Source organism: Pelodiscus sinensis, unplaced genomic scaffold (genome assembly GCF_049634645.1).
Source record: "Pelodiscus sinensis isolate JC-2024 unplaced genomic scaffold, ASM4963464v1 ctg109, whole genome shotgun sequence".
NCBI lineage: Eukaryota > Metazoa > Chordata > Testudines > Trionychidae > Pelodiscus > Pelodiscus sinensis.
In genome coordinates, this window is record NW_027465844.1 from 257659 (window position 1) to 277156 (window position 19498).

The 19498-nt window shown below is 43.8% G+C and overlaps 1 protein-coding gene across 1 annotated transcript in view; it reads left to right on the top strand.

The window, feature by feature from the left end:
* Positions 1 to 9795: 9795 nt before the first annotated feature.
* Positions 9796 to 19498, top strand: part of LOC142823586 (maestro heat-like repeat-containing protein family member 2B) — a 31385-nt gene continuing 21682 nt past the window's right edge. Inside the window, exons 1-11 of the mRNA XM_075914862.1 lie at positions 9796 to 10011; positions 10350 to 10469; positions 10714 to 10836; positions 11992 to 12144; positions 13429 to 13455; positions 13762 to 13884; positions 14299 to 14378; positions 14838 to 14973; positions 15143 to 15238; positions 16107 to 16211; positions 18658 to 18781. Coding sequence (XP_075770977.1) covers positions 9796 to 10011; positions 10350 to 10469; positions 10714 to 10836; positions 11992 to 12144; positions 13429 to 13455; positions 13762 to 13884; positions 14299 to 14378; positions 14838 to 14973; positions 15143 to 15238; positions 16107 to 16211; positions 18658 to 18781 — 1303 coding nt within the window. The remainder of the gene's footprint in view (positions 10012 to 10349; positions 10470 to 10713; positions 10837 to 11991; positions 12145 to 13428; positions 13456 to 13761; positions 13885 to 14298; positions 14379 to 14837; positions 14974 to 15142; positions 15239 to 16106; positions 16212 to 18657; positions 18782 to 19498) is intronic.

Below are 19498 nucleotides of genomic sequence, written 5' to 3' on the forward strand. Positions count from 1 at the left end.
TAAATTGACCCTTTCTGGATCAATCGCTGCCTGTTGATCCAGTGGTTAGTGTAGGTATACCCTAAGTGACGCACAATCCCAATGTGTTTCTGATATATATTGGACCCTACAATTTTCAAGTGGGCTTGCTATTAAAAAAAAAGAGCTGTATCTTCCCTGGCTGCTGTTTCTGTACATAGTCCACAGCACTATGTTCTGCAGACATTAAAGAAGGGTAAGTTAGAGCTGGCTGTTCAGAAACAGCGCCAGATTCTTAGTCAATGTAAATCAGTATAATTCCACTGACTTCAGTAAAGCTACACCAGTTTAGGATCAAGTCAGAATCTTGTATTATGCAGGAAAAATGTGCATGCATAGTTAAGTCCAGTTTTCTGATGTTCTAAATAGGAATGTAAATAACTAGTTGACTATCTGATAAGCAAAAGCTTATCGGATAGATGACTAGTTCCTTGACCAGTTGCTTCCCCCCCTCTTGCTGCCTCTAGCAGCGACAGCAAGTGGGGGGAGCAGGAGCCAGTGCTGGGGAGAGCCGGCTTAAAAGCTGGTTTCCCCCAAGCACCATCTCCGCAGGAGACAGGGTAGTAGCGGGTACTGGATGCGAGCCAGAAATCAGCTTATTCCTGACTTGTGCTCCATCCCAGATGCTGCGACTCTGCTTTTTAAATGTATTAAGAGCCTGCCATCTCTTAATACATTAAAAAATCAGAAGCTCAGCAGGGGAGAGCTAGCGTGAGCCAGCAGTCAGGTATCCCGGCTCGAGCTTCAGCCTTTTATATGTATTAAGAGCCTGTCAGCTCTTAATACACTTTAAAGGTAGAGCCGCAGCAGGGTTAGCTGCCGGGACTGAGAGCTAACCCTGCTGCGGCTCCCCCGCTTATTGACTAATCAACTAGTCGATGGAAAATTCATCAACTAGTCGATTAGTCAATTAAACTATATTTAATGTCCCTAGTGCTAAATAGTTTGATGAGACGCCAAGTGCCCTCAGCTCCCATTAAAGTCAAAAGCAATTAGGAGCAGGGCTGTCAGGGGTTGTGGGGCTTGGGGCACTCCCCAGGGGCGAGGCTTAGGGCAGCCCACCAGCCCCAGGCTCCACCTTGCCTCTGCTTCACCTTTTCTCCAAACTCTGCCCCTGTTTTGCCCTACCCTATCCCTTCCTGCCCCTGCTCTGCCCTGCTGCTGAAGCCCCCTCTTCTGAGCTGAGGGATTACTGGGGGGGTCCTGGTGCAGGATGGCAGTAGGATGGGCTCCTGCCTTCGCAATCACCAAAGCAACAGGAGTGACAATGGCTCGGCAGCCCGCTTTGCTGCGCCTTGCCCCACAGCCCTCTCCCAGCATCACCGTGGCCATGGGAAGCGCATTGCCTTGGAACCAGGGCACTTTGCTTCCTACTGCCACAGATACAATGCACACAGCAGGCTGGGAGAGGGCAGTGTGGCAGGGTGGGGCAGGGCAGTGCAGGCTGCTGGGTCTCTCTTGGACCCATCCATAGGACAACTGAGGTGGCCACCATGGTCTCTCCCAAAGTAGGAGCTGGGGTGGCAACCCCAAAGTATCCTATGGAGTGTCCAGCATCTCGCTCCTCGTGGGTTGACTGACTCTGAATAAAAATGTATAACGTGATACTTTTTCTTAGCCCAGTAGAGAACTTTGGCATCGGTCCCTTTTATCATTGAAATCCCAGGTATGTTACATTGGCATCGGTCCCTTTTATCATTGAAAACTCAGGTAGTTTTAAGAAGATTGACTGCAGAGGGTATATTGGGGACAGCTATTCTTGCTGTTGTAAATTACACTGTTGTTTTGCCTCCTGCTTTATAGGAAACACAGAGAATTCTCTGAACCACGAACAGTGGGAGCACATGCTGCTTCAGGTACAGGATGACTTTCAGGTGTATTAGTATACATCCCTGCGCCCAAATGTATCAGCTGGGAAAGAATTAATTATAAATTATTCATTATTAGCAGAGTGGGACAAATCATTTTATTTGCAATGTTTGTTTAATGAAATATGGTGTTTTTAAACAAAAACATTTTCACGGAAACTTTTTATTTTGTGTTATCTTTCGACCAAAAACAAAACAACCCCAACCCAAACAGAAAATATTTAGTTTTTTTTAAACAGATGGGTTTTTTTTCCAGTTGTTTTCCTGTTTATTTCTTTTTTTAATCCTCTTTTCAATCAGAAAATGGAAGAGGGAAAAAAGGGATGGTGATGAGGGGTAAGAAAAGGAGAAAACAAAGAATTGAAAAATGGTTTTAGTTTTTCACTTTTTGTTTGTGGCATTGAAAATCAAGAAAACAAACAAACAAAAAATTCCTCCTGTTTTGCGAAACAGACTTACCATTTTTCAGACTGCTATAATTATAAATAGCTTCATAGTACCACTGGGAATGACACAGAACTTACCCTGAAAACCAGCATGCTAATGATGGTAGTGCATCACTGGGGTACTCGTAAAGGAGTCTTTCTTACTTTTTTACATTCAAAGGAAAATCTATTATGTGTAAACCTAAAAAGCAGCAAAGACAAGACAAGGTTTGGTGACTTTCTCATGTATCTTTTTCTAGTTAGAGCTCTTTACAGTCTTGTGTAAATCGAGACAAGGAACATTTTTGTGGCAAGTGCTGAAAATGAAATGAAAGAACTTAGTGACAGATAAGCCTGAGAAGATCTGGGGAAATTCTGGATTACTCACCAGAATTTTCCATTCTTCTTCAAGTGCTTGCTCCTGTCCATTCCAATACGTGTGTGCATGTTCCATGCACACAATCACTAGGGCTGTGTCTAGACTGGCAAGTTTTTCCGCAAAATCATCTGCTTTTGCGGAAAAATTTGCCAGCTGTTTACACTGGCTGCTTGAATTTCCGCAAAAGCACTTAAGATCTCATGTAAGATTGTCAGGTCTTTTGCGGAAATACTATGCTGCTCCCGTTCGGACAAAAGTCTTTTACCGAAAAACTTTTGCACAAAAGGGCCAGTGTAGACAGCAGAGATTTGTTTTCCGCAAAAAAGCCCCGATCGCGAAAATGGTGATTGGGGTTTTTTTGCGGAAAAGCGCGTCTAGATTGGCCACAGACACTTTTCCACAAAAAGTGCTTTTGCGGAAAAGCGTCCGTGCCAATCTAGACGCTCTTTTCCGAAAATGCTTTTAACGGAAAACTTTTCTGTTAAAAGCATTTCCGGAAAATCATGCCAATATAGACGTAGCTTTTTTTTTTTTTTTTACTAACAGTACTGTTGGATCAGATTTGGAAACTTCTGGAGTGGCGCTTTCAGGGTGAGCAATGTATGTTGATCCCTCCTGAGCTGATCAGCCGTCCAGGTCCTTCCTACCGCCAGTGATGGTCTTTGGAGAATTTGATTTCATGTTTTGCAAGGCATCTCTTGCTGTAGTTGTTGTACGTTGTTCTGACTTAATTGTCATTTCAGTGTAATAATTAGCATTTTTAGTAGTCAATAGTAAATTTCCTTGGGGGGGGGTTCCCCCTTTTTGTTTTCCATTCTCCCCATTCATGGGGCATGTAGCAACCCTAGGGATTTAAGCACTGTGACTCCTGAGGCTAGACTAGGTCCAGAGAGGACTTGCATGCTGCTTGCTTCACGTGCTTAGGTGGAGGCCATCTGCTAAATAAGTGCATCATTTGCAAAGGCTTTAAGCCCAGAACAAAGGAAGAAAGAGACTGGCACTTGAAACTCCTGCTTATAGAGTCTCACTTCTACCTCCAGTTCTGGAGCTGGCATCGGATCAGATCACCACAGATTTCTGGAGGCTGAGCACAGTAGAAGTGGGATATTCTGTCTAGTTCTTTACCCGCCTACCCTCCCACCCACCTGTCACATCCCTCTTCAGGGACTCTTTAACAATTAACTCTTTGTAGAGGAGGTGCAATCGCTCCTTACACTGGCGGCGATAGAGGGGGTTCCTCGGGAGTTCAGGGGCAGGAGTTTCTACTCCTGATATATCCTTATCCCCAAGGGCAACAGTGGGCTCAGGTCCATTCTGGACCTTCAAAACATCAACACATTCGTAAGAAGGTTCAAGTTTCATATGGCCTCTCTGGCCACCATTATCCCCTACCTAGACCCGGGGGACTGGAATGCCACCCTCGATTTGAAGGATACGTACTTCCATATTTCAATCATCTCAGCACACAGCAAATTCCTGAGATTTGTACTCAACAGCCCTGCATTACCAATTCATTCTGCTCCCATTCAGTCTCTCCATGACCCCACCTCTATTCACAAAGTGCATAGGAGTGCAGTGGCAGCCTTCCTGAACAAAAATTGGGTACAGATCTTCCCGTACTTGGATGAATGACTCATCAATGGCCAAGTTTAGAAACAGGCTCTCGATCCTGGGGTGTTGATGTAAGCCACTTCCAGTGACCTAGGTCTCATTCTGAATGTACCTAAGTCCACACTGGTCCCTCCCGACACAAGAGACAGAGTTCTAGACTCCACGTGGGCAAGAGTCTTCCTGCCCAAATCCTAGTTTCACACCATCATAGACCTCATTGGCAGCCTCCAGTGGTTCATCACCACTGCAGAAAGGAGCTACATGAGGCTTCTTGGGCACATGGAGGCCTGCAAATTTGTCCTATAGCATGCCACGCTGTGGCTTTGCCTTTTAAAGGCCTGGTTAGTGTACGAGCCCAACAAGGATTTGTTGCATAATTTGGTCACCCTTCTCACCTTAGTTCTAATCTAGAATATCTCAACTGGTGGCTTCAACCTCAGGGGTCTGTGAGGGAGTGCCCTTTGCCAAACCCAACTCTCTTTCTCTGGTCCTGGATGCATTGGATACAGGCTGCGGGGACATACCTGAGCAGCTCAGAACTAAGGGCCTGTGGTCACAGTCAGAACTACTGCTGCACATTGGTGTCAGAGGGCTCAGGGCAGTTCACCTCGCCTTCCTTCCCCAACTGCAGGGCAGGTGCGTCTCATTACTGACAGACAACACCACAGTGATGCCCTGCATAAACCAACAAGGCGGTGCTTGCTTCTCTCGTCTATGCCTGGAACCCTTTCACCTGTGGGACTTCGGTGTAGATCACCACATCTACCTGTTCGCCTCTTACCGTCAGGGATGCAAAACAACCTAGAAGACCATTTCAGCTGCTCAGTCAACACCCGTGAATGGTTCCTCAGGACAGATATTGTCCTTTCTGTCTTCCAAAGTTGGTGTTATCCCTAAATGGGCCTGGTTGCCACAAGGAGCAACAATAAGTGCATCCAGTTCTGTTCCTTCCAGACCCACAGTTGTGGATCGGAGGCAGATGCAATCAAGATATCATGGTCCAGTCACCTGATGTACATGTCTCTGCTCTTTCCTCTAGTACACAAGGTTCTCCTCAAGATCTGGCAGGACAAGGCGGAACTCATCCTCATAGCAGCAGTGTAGCTGCAGCAGCATAGGCTCAGTTTGTAGACAGACCGATAATCCTTCTGCTCCATATCCTGATTTCATCACCGAGGACCATCACTAGTTACAGCACCCTCACCTGGGGCACCTCCATTTCATGGTGCAGAAACTCCATGGTTAAACCAGCTCGAGCTACAGTGCTCAGACTCCACTAGAAAGGTTCTGTTGGGCAGGAGGCAACCCTCCCCTTGGCAACATACCTAACAATCTGGAAGTGATTTTCAGTTTGGTCCCTCCAAAAGTACATCCCCCTACAAGAAACCTCCATCTCCCTTGTGCTTGACTACTTTTTATACCTAAAGTGCCAGGGACTGACACTGTCATCCATTAACGTCCACGTAGTGGTTATTTGCCTTCCATCCTGGGGCTGGGGAAAGATCTCTGTTCAGCAATGCTATGCTGGGATGTTTCCTTAAGGGTTTGGAGAGGCTGTATCCCCAGGTCAGACATCCCCATTTCACAGTGGGACCTTAACCTGGTCCTCTCTAGACTTATGGGACTGCTGTCTGAGCTCCTAGCAATCTGCCCTCTAGCTTGCCTCTCTTGGAAGGTGGTCTTTGTGGTGGCTATAACCTTGGCTAGTTAGGTCTCACAGCTCCGGGCCTTTACCTATGAGTTTCCATACACTGTCATTTGTAAGGACAAAGTGCAGCTCTGTCCGCATCTGGTGTTCCTACCCAAGGTTGTCTCCCTCTTCCATCTAAACCAGGACATTTTCCTCTTGGTTTTCTTCCCAAAACGTCATGCCAACCATGTGTCAGACAGACTCTACCCTAGCCTTCTACACTGAATGCACAAAGCCATTTTGTAAATCACCACAGCTCTTTATTGTCATGGCTGAAGGAATGAAGGGACTTCTCATCTCATCCCAGTGTATTTCATTGTGGATATTTCCTGTTATTACTTTGCCAAAATTCCAGCGCCGTCAGCTCACTCCACCAGAGCACAGGCATCTTTGGCAGCATTCCTCCTACAGATTCCCATTGAGGATATTTGCAGGGCAGCAACGTGTTCCTCTATTTGCACCGTCATGTCACACCACACCATCACCCAACAGGTAAGGGGTGATGTGATGTTTCAATTAATTCTGGCCTCCTCCTCCTTGATATATCAAGGGAGCTGCTTGGGTGTCATCTATCGGAATAGACATGAGCAAGCCCTCGAAAAAGAAACAAACCAGTTACCTACCTTTTTGTAACTGCTGTTCGAGATGTGTGGTCATGTCCTTTCCAAATCCCACTCCTCCCCACTGTCAGAGTAGGCTGGCATGAAGGAACTGGATGGACGGTAGATCAGCACGGACCTATATATGTCTCCATGAAGGCTCTCTTGTGAGGTTTCCAATATAACCTGGCTGCTGTTCAAAATTTGGATCTCCTGCTGACTTCAATGGGAGTTGAGGGTATGACTTTGGAAACTGACAGAGGTTGCGGGGCGCATAGAATTACCAGGATCCTCTAGAGCTGATCTCTACATTTCAGTTCATCAAAGAGTATCATGTAAAGCCTCTGCTGGCCACACTGATCATCATAATCATTGCAAAATGTCTGGATGGATAATATATAAGGCCTTCTGGACAGGCCTTACAAGCTGCGTGTCTGCATGGCTACGCACAACAAATTTTAAGCCCACACACCTCGCCTGCAGAGCCACGCAGCAGCACTCACCTCTCACTGTCCTGCTGGATCGGAAGGTGAGCGGTGACAGAGGCAGTTTAGCAGGGCCGCATGATGGCAAGCAGGCTGCCCTGCCCCTGTTTGCTCCGGCTGGAGCCAGGGCATGGTGAGGCTTTCGCTGCTCCAGTTCCATCTGGAGTGGACAGGCCACCATGGCCCCGTTGGTGGGGCCAGGTGGCCAGGGGTAGCTGCTTGGACGGCCGGGGCTCGAGCCGTGTGGCCAGTGGTGGCTGCCAGCAGCGGCTGTTTGGGTGGCTTTGGCCGCCCTCCTAACTTTCCAGTAATAAGCTGAGGCAGGACCGATCACCTTCATCACAAACAAGTAACATCACAAATACCTCAGTCCTCTGCTATCCCTTCAGTGGAGTTTGGATACTGCAGTGGGATCTGGCAAGCATCTTGGGTTTAATTTCCTCATGTTGCGACGTATGGGCTCTGCTGAGCTACTCAAGCTTGGCTCCTGAATTGGCTTGTACTGGATACTTTGGGCACAGAAACCCAGTTTAGTCAGTTCTGTTGGGCCCTGAGGGATTGGCTTCTCTTGGTAGGGATCAAGAGTCCCTCAGGCTCTGTTCCTTCTTTCTTGTTTGATGGCTTTACAGGTCAAATTGAAGACATAAATTATGGTAACCAGCTGCCACTCACTCCTAAGACCAAAGTGAAGTGCCTTTCAGAATAGACTATGAATGATGTCCTCACTATATTACATGCTTTGTATGAGCAACACAATAACCAATGAATACATTTAAATATCATCCCTGGGCATCCAACTTAATTCATGATTGACCCAAATAAGGCAATTCACGTGTAGCAGAGCTATTTTTTATGATTTTCTGAAAATACGTGCAGCTATCACCATGTCTCTTAGTTGCACTTGCTTCACATTTTAAAGAGTCTTCACAACTACAGCTCTCTGAAAAAACCTGAATTTTTAAAATTTCAACTGCTTTGGGGGTTTTAAGAGTTTTTTTTTAAATTGTACAAATGTGCTTTTTCAAGTAGGTTAGAATGCACACTATTTTAAGTATCACCATAATGTTTTGCAAACTTTAAAAAGAACAGACATTTCTTTTCTGCACACTTTTTAAAAAGTTATGATTTGAGAGAATATGATGGCAGTCTCAACAAAGAAAAAGACTGCATATATATACAGTATCTATATGTATGTTAATAACTGGTAGATGCCACAGCAGCGCACAAGACAAAACTCATTCCGTTTATGGATCGGAAATCTCAGGGTGTGTCTAGACTACAGGGTTTTTTCGAAAAAAGTGGCCTTTTTTTTTTGAAAAACTTCCTCTGCATATAGACTGCCACTGCATTCTTTTGAAATTAAATTGAAAGAATGCAGCAGTTTTTTCGACTGCGGTAAACCTCATTTTACAAGGAATAATGCCTTTTTTTGAAAAGAGGTGTTATTGAATGCAAATGGGGCTTTTTCGAAAAAAGGCTTTATTGAATGCAAATGGAGCTTTTTCGAAAGAGAGCATCCAGATTGCCTGGGTGCTCTCTTTCAAAAAAACGGCTCGCTTTTTTGAAATAAGTGGTTGCAGTCTAGATGTTCTCTTTCGAAAGAGGCTTGCAGTCTAGACGTAGCCTTAGAGGGAATACTACTTCTGGATGTATACTGAAAATTTATGTTTTTGAGGTCTATGAGTTGAGGCTGGTCACCAGAAGGTGAAAAGCAACTTTGTCTGGCTGTATGTAGGCTGAGTAATTATTCACAATGGATGTTAATCGACTGAGAAAATTCTAATTAAGTAATTGCAAAGTCTCCAGAGGAGACTCTATCCAAGAAAACCATACAATAGGAGATACCTGTTTACTAGTGAGATGCTTGAAACTATTTTGGGAGGTCCAGAGGTATCCTGTACCAGTTATCCTTCATCTAGGGAATAAGCTGCCAGCTTGCTTGACTTAGGAGGATCACATTTGGTCTGGGTGCTTCAAGCTGGGAGAGCTATCCTTTGTGAGACAGAGGAATGTTTGGTTGTCTAAGTTTAACCTTTAGGAAGTGTGTGGTGATTTTACTTTTATGTAATCTTTGTTTACATTAATTCTGCTTGCTGCTTCTCAAATTTCCATTCTTTGTGAATGAAATTCTACTTATTTTCACTGTATATGCACCTAAGAGCGATGTGTTAAATGGATCAGTGATGCTGAGGTGAAAATAGTAAGGTGGTAAGTAGTAAACCTGTGAATTCTGGGAGTGTCCAGTGGAACAGGGGCTGGACCTTCTGGGAATATGTAGAGGGTGTGATGATTGAAGCATGCCTATTGCTTATCTGCAGGACAGCAAAGCTGGGTCCGGGTGAGAAGGGTGTGCTTGCATTTCCTGTGTCTGGCAGAGTCAGGAGCTGACACCTGGCAGGCATAGAGAATGCTTCCTCATGCTAAGGGCAGGTGGTAGTGAGATACTTCACAACCCTGCATACCCGCAGAAAGTGTTACGAAGAGTCTGTAGCACTTCAGAGAAGGTGCTTGGCTCTTTGTTAATGATGGCCCATTGATCAAAGTTCACTAGACCTATCCTCTGTCTGCTATAAAATCAATGGTCAGATCTCATTCTCCAATTTGCTGTGCATCTGAGTTTGGGGACTGAGCAGAATCATAAGGCAAAGGTTAAAGAACAACCAGCAGAGGAAGTCTGGGTGGTCAATGCTCATAGTTCTCAATAGGGAAATAATCTTCCTATGACACCTGAATATTGGAATGGTTACAACAGAGAACAAGGAAGGGAAAAAACTCTCAAGCCCCAACCAAAAATTCTTTCAATAAACCAGCTCTTGTTTTACACACAGTTCCTCAGAACATCTCTGGAGCAGATAAATGACAATGCCTGGAGCAGCCAGCTAAGCTTTGAGTTGAGCCAGCAGATGGCCAGCTATGCCAGCCCCTCCAAAGAGAAGGTTTGTTCTCTGTTAAGGTTTAGTTTCTAGTTAATTGCTCTTGGAATTCTTGTTGGAGGGCTGCATGAGACTTCTCTCGGCTTCATTGGTTTTTTTTGTGTATAAAATTTGTGTTTGCTTGTTCCCTGCTCTTCCCCTCCTGGCATTTGCTTGGAGCAACTATTGGTACTGAATTGTTCCCTAACTGGGTGGCGGAAGATGATGGGATGTGTCTGCAGCAGGGGTGCTTGGTCTTGGCTCGGTTGTTTTTTCCTGTGTCAGTGTGTGTTGCTGGGTTGGTTCTGTACTGACAAGCATGTGGTATTCTTGATATCTCAATGCTGGCCTCTTTCTTTCAGTGTTTCCTGTATAAGGCACTAGGAATTTGCTTGGCAGTTTGTCAGGACCTGGTCCATATTAAATCACAGATTCAGAAGTTTCTGAAGACAGCAGATTACATGGAAGCCCCTGATAGACTGGTAAGGACCCTGTCCCTCTCCCTACCTTATCATGTACCCTCTGAATGTCCCCTGGGCAACTCAGCTCTCAGTTGTCCTGGGACAGATGCCATTTTGCTTCATGTCCTCTTTGTTGCTATTTCACTCACCCTTTGCTCCCCCCTCCCATTGGCACTTTACACTACTTTGGGTGAAAGGAATTGACTTGTGGGGTCTATTGGGCACCTGGTCAGATTCACTAACCAATATTTTTCTTGAGTAACAGGGAGTCATTTCCATCCTTGCATTCTCTGCCGAGAGCCACTTGGACCTCATCTTGAACATACTTCAGGAGTTTGGGGCAGCAATGAACAAAGTTCAGATTTCTGGGTTTATTGGTCGCCTGAAGGTAAAGGAGCCAGGGGGTTCTCTCAAACTTCCTCTCCCTCTAAACTAGAGACAGTATCTCCTGCCCCCGGTAGAGTCTCATTGGTCAGCTAACACTGTCCCCCAATGGATATGCTCTGTGTGATGCTTACATTTAAGTAGAGAGGAGCACAGTCTGGATCCATGGTTCTCTCAACTGATTTTTAGCATCTGATGTTTCATGGCTTGAATGCCTCTCCTATGCACAGTGTGTAGGAACTATACCAGTTAATTATATGGAAAAGTGTTGAATGTATTTGTAGCTGTTTTTTAAATCCAGGTTAGTAGCTGTAAAGGAGGAGGTGTTGCAAGCAACATGTGACTAACCAACCTGCTCTCTGGACAACTGTTATGGACCCTGTGCTCTAGAGCAGCGGTTCTAAAACTTTCCACACTAATAGACCCATTTTAGAAATCTGATTTGTCTAGTGTGCCCCAAGTTTCACCTCATTTTAAACCTTCTTTCTTAGAAAATCAGGCATAAAAATACAAAAAAGTGTTACAACACACTATTACTGAAAAATTGCTTAATTTCCCATTGTCATATGCCATACCAATTAAAATAAATTAATTTAAATATAAATATGTTCCTTACATTTCAGTGTGCAGTATATAGAGCAGTGTAAATAGGTCATTGTGTGTATGAAATTTTAGTTTGTAACTTTGCTAGTGCTTTTTAGGTAGTCTGCTCTAAAACTAGGCAAATATCGAAATGATCTGATCTGTCCCCCTCGAAAACTTCTGCGTACCTTTGGTTGAGAACCATTTATTCAGAGGATAAAACAGCATATTAGGTCTCTTGGCCACCATTGCCAGATTTGCTGTTTACTCACTGTGCAGATTTAGGCATATCATTTAGCACCTAATTCTGTGCCTATCAGTGTCAATGACAAATCTCCCATTTATTTCACTGGGGTAGGGTCAAAACTTTGGGCTCTCTGTGTCAGAATTATCCAATCAGTATGTTTGAGACACCAATACCTCTCTGCCTCACGCAGTTATGGTTTTGCTTAAATACATTTTTCAAGTACAAGCTATTATCGCTGCCAAAAGCAATTCCTCAGTCAGCAACAGATCAGAATTTCAAGGCAAAATGAATCAGAAGTAATTGTCTCTTGTGACATTTCCAATTGTCCAGGACTACCATTATGGGAAAAGAGCCAAGACCCGCAGCACGCTGATGCTGACATACAGCAAAGTGGCTATGCATGCTCCAAAAGAGCAACTTCTGTCTCGGGTGGAGGCAGACATCACAGAGAACATCCTACACCATTATAGAACCGGTTGCCAAGTAAGAGTTTTTGCATAAGTGTTGGGGATATTACTCTGAAGTTAGATCAGTGCCTCCACTGGACCTGAGTTTACTAAGAGAGGGCTTATTTTTCTAAAAATCTCCTTTGAACAACCGTTTGTCATGTGCATCAAATCTAAAACCTTCATGGATGGAGTGTGAGCTGTAACAAATATCTTATTTGTTGCTGTTGTTTGTATTTTCTCTAGTTTTTCTGTGTTCTTCTGAAATTCTCTAGGTCACAGTTACATAGTATTTCAGATGCAGTCACACTCAGGCTGTGCAGTATAACACTCTAAGGCTATGTTTACACTGTGAACCTATTTCAGGGTATCAGAAGTATCCCGAAATAGCTATTCTGCATCTTTTGAGTGCGCCCGTTATTTTGAAATCTAACGGGCTCACTATCCCAACATCCCTGTAAACCTTGTTCCACGAGGGTTAAGGGACTTTTTGGAATAGTGCTTCATTTCAAAATTTGTTGCTGTGTAGACAATGCCAAATTTCAAAATAAGCTATTTCGAGGTAAGGGTGACCTGTCGATGCACCTTAATTTCCTTAATATGTATGAGTATCTAGCTCTACCTCTTGCTACTCAAGGGAGAATAATGCTAGCTTGTATTTAGTTTATTTGCTATCACTGTTTCTTGGACTATCTACTTCCCTTTCCCCATATCTGTCTTCCTATTTGTCTGCCTGCTCATTATTTCTGCTCCTTAGATATATGGCTGTCCACTTGCCAGCCCTGATTCTGGTCTCAGTGCATAGTTCTAATCTCTCCACATCACTTTGCCATTCCAGTCTACTCTGTCTAAGGCTATGTCTAGGCTGCAGGACTTTTCTGGGATACCAGAGGTATCCCAGAAAAGTAATGCCGCATCCACTTTTTGGAAAAGTGGATGCGTTCTTTCACCATCCCTGTAAACCTTGATTTATGAGGAAGGAAGGGATGGCTTGAAAGAGCAGGTTTTTCCAAATTTCGAAAAAGCCTTTTTTGAAAGAAAAGCAGAGAAAGATACAGACTTTGCGTATCTTTTTCAGACTTTGTAGTCTAGACTTAGCCTAACTGAGAATCTCATTGTCAAAAAAAGTTGATCACAAATGAACCAAGTTGACATTTTCCAGTAGTTCACAAATACAAATATTAAGAACTATGGCCCCTGATATTGTCCACTGCAACACACCCAGACTGGGCACATTTCCTGCTTTTTTGGAAGATTCAGTAATGTGAATAATGTGGCACAATAGAAATTGCTAGTAGCGGTTTTACATTTTGTTTTTCAGGTGTTGGGGATCAATGTTACGAACAAGGTAAATTCTAAATAATCTGCCCTCGTATCTTGTGCATTTACTATGCACAAGTTTCTTGTTTAAATTGCATAAGATTTGTTTTCCCTCCCACATCAAGCAGGAGTCATGACTACTCTGTGTAAATGGACCTGGGTTTACTTGATCAACCTGGGCCTTTTCTTTTTCTGAGATGGGTGTAGAGCTGGGGTTCTCTGTCTTCTGGGGTCTGCAGACACTTGTCCTGAGTCTAGATCTAATTTCTACTCTTCTGGAATCTGATTCTCTCAGTTTCTCACCCACATCCTCTTGTTTTTCCTGGAAATGTAGGACATGGACCTGAAATTAACCCTCATCCAGAATGCAACAGAGATTAGCTGTGCAGTTTTGAAGACTGGAGACTCCCAGGCATTTGAATTCTCTTACAAACTGGAGCTCCTTGCTTACATGATGGTGAGTGATTAGGAACTTTGAAGCCTGAGCTACAAGGGATTTTGTTATTATGTAATGAGACTGATTGTCCGGGTAGATGTTATTCTTTCCATTGGCTGTAGCTATACTACTGCAGTGTCATGATTTACCTGCCTGGCACCCAGAATGTTGGGTCCACTGTGCTTGGCCGGGATGCTGGCATATTGTGGGCTGTAACTGGAAGGAATGGATAGTGTCTGATGAGTTACCAGGATACAGCTTGCTGACCTGTGTATAGCAGATGACTCTACGGTCCATTTCTGAGGCAGAGAGCCACTGAAACAGTGTCTGTTTCTTACAGGTCTGGCATAAAGCCCTGTTTCAGAAGGTGAGGGGGAGGCTTCTCTGCCTTTCAAACCCACTTCCTATTTTTATGTCTCTGTTCATGCATTTCAGGACTTCATTAAAAAGGAACCATTGGATTCCCTGGTGTCTCCAGTTCGTTACAAGGCAATTTTTGCGATTGGACAGCTGTGGTAGGATATTCTATGCCAGATTTCTTGGCACTGTGATGTCTTCTCATTTGTTAATTCATGAGTGTCAGGTTGGGAGCAGGCTGATGCTCACATGGTGTTTTTGTTTTGAGGGTTTGAATGTGTCATGTCTGTTTGGAGATTTGTGCTTGAAAGGCACAAGAGTGGAGGTTGTGGGGCATGCCATACTATGGAGAAGAGTTCAGGTGGGGATGGAGGTGTCTGGCTAGCTGGCAGGGGGAAGGAAGCTGGTGGATTTCTCTAAAAAGGGAATTGAAGTTTTAGCTTTACTTCTAGATGAGCAAATAATTAACAGAGGTACAAAGAGGTGCACAGCTGCAAAGTGAAGGGCTGTTTGCATTTGGGGTTCTAGATTGGGATAATCTTTATTCATTTAACCCATTTTTTACTTGGCTATGGTATTGAATCTAACACGTGACTTCTCTTTCTGTCTTCTGACAGCAAACTCAAACCATCTCTGACCCTGGAGGAAAACCGTGAGATCCTTGATCTGTCTTTCAAAAGTGTATTTCCCCTTCCTCCCTTGGAGAAGATGAAAGAGGAAGGCAAGAAACTAGAGGATACTCTGCACATAGAGGTATATGACACCAATTCCCCTCTGGCAGACTCCACTGAGATCTCTGCCCAGCAAGCACTGGGTGATAGCAGCCACACACGGCCTCCCTGCAAAGTCATGGCTAACTTCACCTCCACCTCCCGCAGAAATTATCTGGTGTTGAGCCTCGCTCCTTCTCTTCTGGTTTCAGTTGCTGTATGAGTGCTCCTTAGAAGCCCTTAGTGAGCTAATGAAGATCCTGCTTGAGGAAGAACCAACCCCAGACTGGTTCCAGGAAATGTTTCATGTGAGTAGCCCATAGGACCAGGGTGATAATTGTTTCTTGTGTTATAGCAGGGATGATGCTCAAGCTTCTGTTGTGGAGGAATTTTCCGCAGCAGGTGAATTTTAGGGAGAAAGCATCAATTTTTTCCTGAAGTAAGTGGGAATGTGTCCCATTGAAATCCATGGGAGCTGTTCCATTTTAAGCCAGTGGTGGACTGAGATCTAGTTTTTCCAGTATAGTTAACACTACATGGACAGGAAAGAAAATCATCAGTGCAGTAACCAAATTCAAGAGGACCGGCGAGAACTGATCACCTCTTGTAAAAGGAATGAATTAGTATTGAGTTAAGCTCTGTGTATGGAAACTCATTCACCAAAGACTTCCTGCTCTTCAGACATAAACAGAATAGTTTGAAGAGCTGAGGGGAGGGGAGTTAGGTGCAACGTTGGTATGAAAATAAAGATATAAAAGGAGCTGGGCTGGGGAGACTTCTCTGCTCTAAATAAAAAGAAATGCTCCTCTCTGTCATTTGCCACTCAGCATGGGAGAAGCTGTCCAGGAAAGAGAACACAGCACCAGACCCCAAACTGCATGCAATGTGCTAGACAGCTGCCATCAGACAGTCTACAGAAGCCCTCACATACACAGAGCCAGACTCATCTCTCATGTAACTCCTTTGGCTTTGATGGAGTTACGTACACCAGAGGTGAATCTGGTCCCTGGGACTTGTATATACAAGGGTCTCTTTTTGGAGACATATAAATCTTTTGCTATATGGAAGTTAAATGCTTTGGAGAGGGATTTTAGTGACAATCAAACCTATTTAAAAGAAACGTTTGGGAGGGATTTTCTGGTACTAACTTTGTCCATTCTCCTGCTTTGCCAACAGCTACTGGAGACCTGGCTCAGTTCAGGGAAGGAGTGGGAGAGAGAAAGGGCCTTGCAGGCCAGTGTCTGGCTGCTAACTGCCTATCAGGAGATAGTTAAGAGCACAGTGAGTATAGTTCTACTCTTCCTTGAGCTGACTTCCCCGATTATATCAAATCTGACATTCAACGTGAATGCATGAGAAATTCTACTAGGCCTGCAGCTGGGGCCTCAAAGTGACTAAGATCCCTCTGCTTCCATAAGAGAAAGGTTTCCATAATAGTGCTGTGACAGCACTCAGGCCAGACTGTAAGAAACAGGGCAGGCAGTTCCCCAGACTAGTGATTTTATAATTAGATTCACCAAACCAGTAAGAAAAGAGCTTCTACTCTGGTTAACAAAATACCAAACAATAGTACCCTTTAGGCATTCCAGACCTTGTTTCCCATCTAGACAACTAAGTCTAATATAATCACCAATCACAAAGGACTAGACACTTATCCTTAGGTTAATATGAATCACAGGTCTTCCCTAAATATCAGCCAATCCTTAATAACCGAATATAAGATTTGTTGTTAAAAGGAAAAAGAAGAGAGTTACAAATGGTTAAGTGATAGATATTTGTTAAAATGACTTTCACTTTTCATAGTTCAGGATCACAACCATGGTGGAATAAACGGCTGGCGTGTAAAAGTCTCTCTGGAATCATGCTAACCGGTCAACATCCAAAGCCAGTTTAGATGCAAAGGCTGTTAGTTTTTCCATGCGTTTCCCAGACTATTCCAAATAATTATTTGAAAGATCTATGTCCTATGGCTTACACGTCCCCTCTTCAAAGTTTAAGCAGACTGGAGAGAGAAGATCAGTCCCATAACTTGTCTTTTATAGCTATTCTAGCCGGTTGGCAAGCCTCCTCACAGAAATTGTCTAAGCAGGATCTCTCCCTGAGAAAGACTAGGTCATGCAGATCTCCTGTCGTACTTTGTTTTGAAGTTAATTTTCTATTTCCTATGCATACACTGGTAAATGGGTGATGGTCATTCACATAAGGTAATTAGCCGATCGTGGTCTTCCATTACAACACAGATAGTTAAGCTGAAGGCAATGTAAAAAATATTTTCTTGTACTATCTTATATCTTTGATCTTAAGGTTAACTGAAGACAGTTGCATATAATTAAGGCAATTAAGACATGAAAAGGAATTGGAATCTACAAGCTAATTTCGTTATGTTAAACTTCTAGCAAGATATAAATACAGACAATAATACATAACATCTACCTTTCATATCTATTACCAAAATGCATGATGTTGGTGATCGCTAGTCTAGGACTTTTCTTTGGGTACGTCTAGACTACAGGGTTTTGTCGACAGAAGTTTTGTCGACAGTATCTGTCGACAAAACTTCTGTCGACAAAGAGCGTCTAGACACATTCAGTTCTGTCGACAAAGCAAGCTGCTTTGTCGACAAAACCCTGTAGTCTAGACACAAGCCTACATGCAATAACACCTTCTGTCGACAGAACTCTGTCGACAGATGGTGTTATGCCTCGTAAAATGAGGTTTACCAGCATCGACAAAACTGCTGAGTTCTGTCGACGTTATGTTGACAGAACTCAGCGGTAGTGTAGACGCAGGTATAGTTTTGTCGACAAAAGTCCATTTTTGTCGACAAAACTCAGTAGTCTAGACACACCCTTTGAAATAACATATAAGTGACTTGTCTTGATACAATTGCAGTGCCGCTTGTTAAGTTATTGTGGGTCACACATAGGTTGGCTGTGTCAGTGTCATAGATGCATTCTTATACTCTCAGGCTGTTAAAGTTGAATTTCTATTTCTATTTAATCAGATAAGAACATAAAAAATAAATGGCCATTCTGGATCCCCCAGACAAATGGTTCATGTAGCCTGTCTTCTGACAGTGGTGGGTGTTATATGCATCAGAGGGAACAAACAGAACAAGGCAATTGTTGAGTGATCTCTCCCCTGTTGTCCAGTCCCAGCCCCAGGCAGTCAGAGATATAGGGACACCCATATCATGCATCTCTGATCCTCTTATATGGCTCTATCATACCCCCCTGTAAGCATCTCTTTTCTAAGATGAATGGTCCCAGTCCTTTTAACTTCTCCTTGTATGAGTTGTCCCATATCCCATATCATTTTTGTTGCTTTTCTCTGAACTTTTTCCAATTATAACCTAACTTTATTTAAGTTGGAGGACTACAATTGCTTGCAGTATTCAAGGTGTGGGTGTACCATGGATTTGAAACAGTGGCATGATGATATTTATCGTATTATTATTCATCCCTTTTCCTAGTGGTTCCTAACATACCATTAGCATTTTTAACTGCAGCTGCGTGTTGAACAGATGTTTTTAGAGGACTATCCACAATGACTCTGAGATTTTTCTTGAGTGCTATAGCTAATTTAGACCCCATCAATTTGCATGTACAACAAGGATTATGTTTTCCAATGTGCTGTACCCAGGTACAGTAATGGAGTTCACAATAAGGAAGGCAAATAATGTCCAGTATAGCCGGAGAACTTTCATTCTTCATTCTTTTTTAATTAGCCTCAGGAAACTTTTGATCACTTTGGATCTCTGATTGGGCTATTAGCACCATATACCTGTGCTTCAATTACCTCATCGCGTCAGTGGGTGGTTGACTGTATCAACTGTCTGCTCAATATACAAGGTGAGGAGACCATGAGCAGGTGTAAGTAACCCTTCACTTTCTTTCATTGTTGTAATGACCATTTTTTCCATCTGTAATTCTTTCTGTCTTGTTAGCGACACTTATATAACAGAATGATTGGGGCCTTGTAAGTACATTGCTGGAAGAGAACTGCACAAATAATAAATAATCTGCAAATATTAGAGGGTGGACAAAATATAGCACACAGGCCAGATCTGCTCTTCTCCCCAGAATTTCTGTCTGGAGCGCTCAGCTGATTAGCAAGCATGCCAGCAGCATGTGTTCAGCTGCCCCTCTCCGACCTTGCTCCATCCTATCTGCTGCTAGTGGTGTGTGGAGGGGAGGTGAGCAGGGAGACGTGCAGAAGTCAGGGTGACCCCTTTGACCCTGTCATCATCTCTGCAGAGCAGAGTTTGGGGAGAGGAACACATACAATAGTGCTGCTCCAGTCTGAAGTATGGTGAATAATGGAGTGCCTATCTAAAGAGGCAGTGCACTGTTGCTAAGATTTCTCTGGCAGCCAGCATGTCCCTCTCTCTCTCTCTCTCTCTCTCACACACTCACACACACACACACACACACACACACACACATTGTCTCACACACACTCTCTCCCCCGCCATATGCCCATATGCCCCCCCTCTGCAGAGTGGGGTGGGGAGAGGGAGATGACAGAGCAGGACAGCTTTCCCTTAAAGAGACAGTTCATGATTTAGA